The sequence below is a fragment of the Amblyomma mixtum genome, chromosome 2, assembly GCF_055824585.1.
Source record: "Amblyomma mixtum isolate Tamu chromosome 2, ASM5582458v1, whole genome shotgun sequence".
In the NCBI taxonomy this organism is placed as follows: Eukaryota; Metazoa; Arthropoda; class Arachnida; order Ixodida; family Ixodidae; genus Amblyomma; species Amblyomma mixtum.
Genome location: NC_143013.1, coordinates 67,919,272 through 67,922,035, shown reverse-complemented (window position 1 = coordinate 67,922,035; position 2,764 = coordinate 67,919,272). Strand labels below are relative to the sequence as shown.

General features: G+C 48.4%; 1 protein-coding gene across 1 annotated transcript in view; it reads left to right on the top strand.

Annotated features, from left to right (window-relative positions):
- Window positions 1-1,646: 1,646 nt before the first annotated feature.
- The window catches only part of LOC149359643 (hepatocyte growth factor receptor-like), a 46,861-nt gene continuing 45,743 nt past the window's right edge, over window positions 1,647-2,764 (top strand). The window contains exon 1 of the mRNA XM_089571782.1: window positions 1,647-2,764. This exon is cut by the window's right edge and continues 39 nt beyond it. Coding sequence (XP_089427908.1) covers window positions 1,691-2,764 — 1,074 coding nt within the window. The 5' untranslated portion in view covers window positions 1,647-1,690.

Sequence of the window (2,764 nt, the reverse complement as noted above, 5' to 3'; positions counted from 1 at the left end):
CGAGCACCATAACCACTGAGCCACCGCGGAGGCTCAAAGACAAATTTATGGCGAGAGATTCTTGCGGGGCACCCGCTGTAAACTCAAAATGAAGTCAAAGTCTGATGAATCGAGATTCTTGTTAAGTCACGTGCCCAGGCTTAGCTCATAGAGTGGTTAGTAATGCAACTGTCATTACCATAGCTGTCATAGACGTCCGGTTCACTCTTTAAATTGCTGGCTTCTCGAAAAACATTCAGGAAAACGGTTTTATCAATGCGTAAGTGTAAAGATAAAGGCTGAGTGCATGTGCGTGACTACCACGACTATTACTGTCATTATTAGTCTTTTTTCAACTGTGAGCCTGGAGAGGCTCTTAAAGGAGTACTAGCATTGTCACAAAAATATCTAATCCTAACGAAAACATACGAAAAAGCATTTAATTAAAAACATTATATTCTGTCGAATAGTGCCGCCGTAAATCGGTAAATATTTACGTCCCACTAAATGCTTGTTAGCGATTGTAAGTCCAAAGCATGAAGGCCTCTAAGCCCATAGGTAGAAAAGAGGTAGCAAAACTATCGAAGGTTTTTAATAAGTGTAATATAAACAAGATCAAAAGAATTCTAAAGACGATTGCGATGCTCCCTAATGCCAAATTTGAGAGCAGCTCTGTCTGCTTCGGTGGCGCGAACGGCAGGGTGGAGACTCTGCTCGGGCAGCTCGTTTAGCAGCAGTGGCAGGTCAGTGCGTCGCTCATTCCTCAGAAAGAATTGGCTGCCACTATTTCGTATTGCATTATGTAAGAAGACGGTTTATACTGAAACGGCCACGCTGTGAGTGACGTGGCCGACGCGGACTGTCTATCACGTGGGTGCGCGTGGGCGCGTGCCGCGGCAGACAGACCTCCCCTCCCCTAGCCACCCTACCTACCTCTGCTCATGCACTGGTGAGGGATGACGACGCGCACAGAGTGCCAAGTGCGCCTAAAGCTCCTTTGTGCGCACTCGCCACCACTCTGGCGCCATCTATGAGCGAGCAGCGGTACTCTCGTTCGCTCGGTTACGCCGACGGCGAGGCCTCTCAACACAAGAACGGCCGCTTAAGAGTTGCGCTCCAAAAGTCTATTATGGAGAGGGTTGAACAAGCTCTAAGGACAGGTGGTAGTCTCAAAATGTCTAATCAGGACCGTCCTGTGCCAGCTACGGTCGCCTATCCCTGCATATTTCTTAATCTTACCTACCCTGCTGGCTTTCTCCATCCTCCGCTGCGTTTGATCTCTCTTGAAATCCACTCCGTTACCTTGAAATCCACGATCCGCTCCATTTCGATCGAATCACTTGCCCTGCCTATGCCCATTCCTTCTCCTTCACTTCGAATGGGATATCATTACCTCGCGTTTTTGCCCTTTGCAATTCTCCGCTCTTTCTGTTCCTTAACGGTGCCCCTATCATTTTCATTTCTATCATAGATCGTTGCGTTGTCCTCAATATAGGTTCAACCCTTTTCATTAACCTCCGCTTTTCTGCCTCCTAGCTTAGTACCAGTAACATGCAGCCGTTATATAATTTTCTCTTATGCTCTTATAAGCACTTATTGTAAAATTTTCCTCTTTATTGCAGATTTTGCTGACCTCGACACACGTCGTCTTCCGGGAGGGGGCTGCGCAGCTTTGCAGAGGTTTTTGTACTGCACGCGCTAGCTCGGCTAGATGTTAATTTACGTGAAAATAACAGCACTTCTGGCTGTTTTAGCAACTGCAGCCGCTAAGGACTCAGTTGTTATGAACGAGTTCCGGGCTCACCAAGCACCTCTACAAAATGTCCTATACGTGGACCAGCAGGGAGCTGAAGGCGTAGTAGTTTTAGCTGGAAGAAACGCGCTTTACAAGCTGTCAGCGAGTAATCTATCACTTCAAGCTATTTACTCCACGGGACCCAAATATGACAGCCTCCTATGCCCTCCTCATCCGCTTGACTGCGACACCAGCAGAACAGAAACTAGCAACGACAACCAGGTTCTTCTTCCACTTGCCTCTGATTCCCTCATTCTTGCTTGCGGGACAGTGGATCAAGGAATGTGCTCAGTTCACCACCTCTTGCACGATTTACAAGTCAGGAATCCGATGCATAAGAATCTGTCAGTCAACTACGTCGCTTCAAGAAGCAGCACCGCAGCTTTCTTTGGCAGCGGGAGGAACTCAGACGTCCTGTTCGTCGCTTCGGCATACGACGGCAGACCTCAGGATTACCACCCTTACGAGCTGTGCGCCAGGGTGCTTAACAAGGCGCATTCATTTAGTATCCGATCATCTACTCCGACTGCCCCTTCATTTCTAAACGTGAATGATCATTTCAAGCAGTACTATCGTGCTCGCTACATCTATGGTTTCAGTTACAATGGCTTCGCCTACTTTGTCACAGTGCACAACAAGGCTGCGTCTTTAAACACCTTCGAGACGCGTCTAGTACGTGTGTGCGAAAGCGATACTTCATTCCGAACGTACACGGAGTTGCCTATCAGATGTCTAAGGACGGCAAGTGCTCAGGGTCCTCACGCGACGATTGCTATTAGTGCATCGCTGGAGTATTCAGCTAAGGGAAGCGAGCACGGCAAAGAAGTTCTCGCCGTTGCTTTTGGAACCCCATTCGATGGCAGTGAGGACATGAGCGATCCAAGCCGAGGCTATGAGCTGTGCTTCTTTGACATGAATAGAGTGGAGTCAGCATTCCGCGAGGCCATCGAAAACTGCAACAAGGGCACGCCCAAGGCGAAGCTGTCCTCT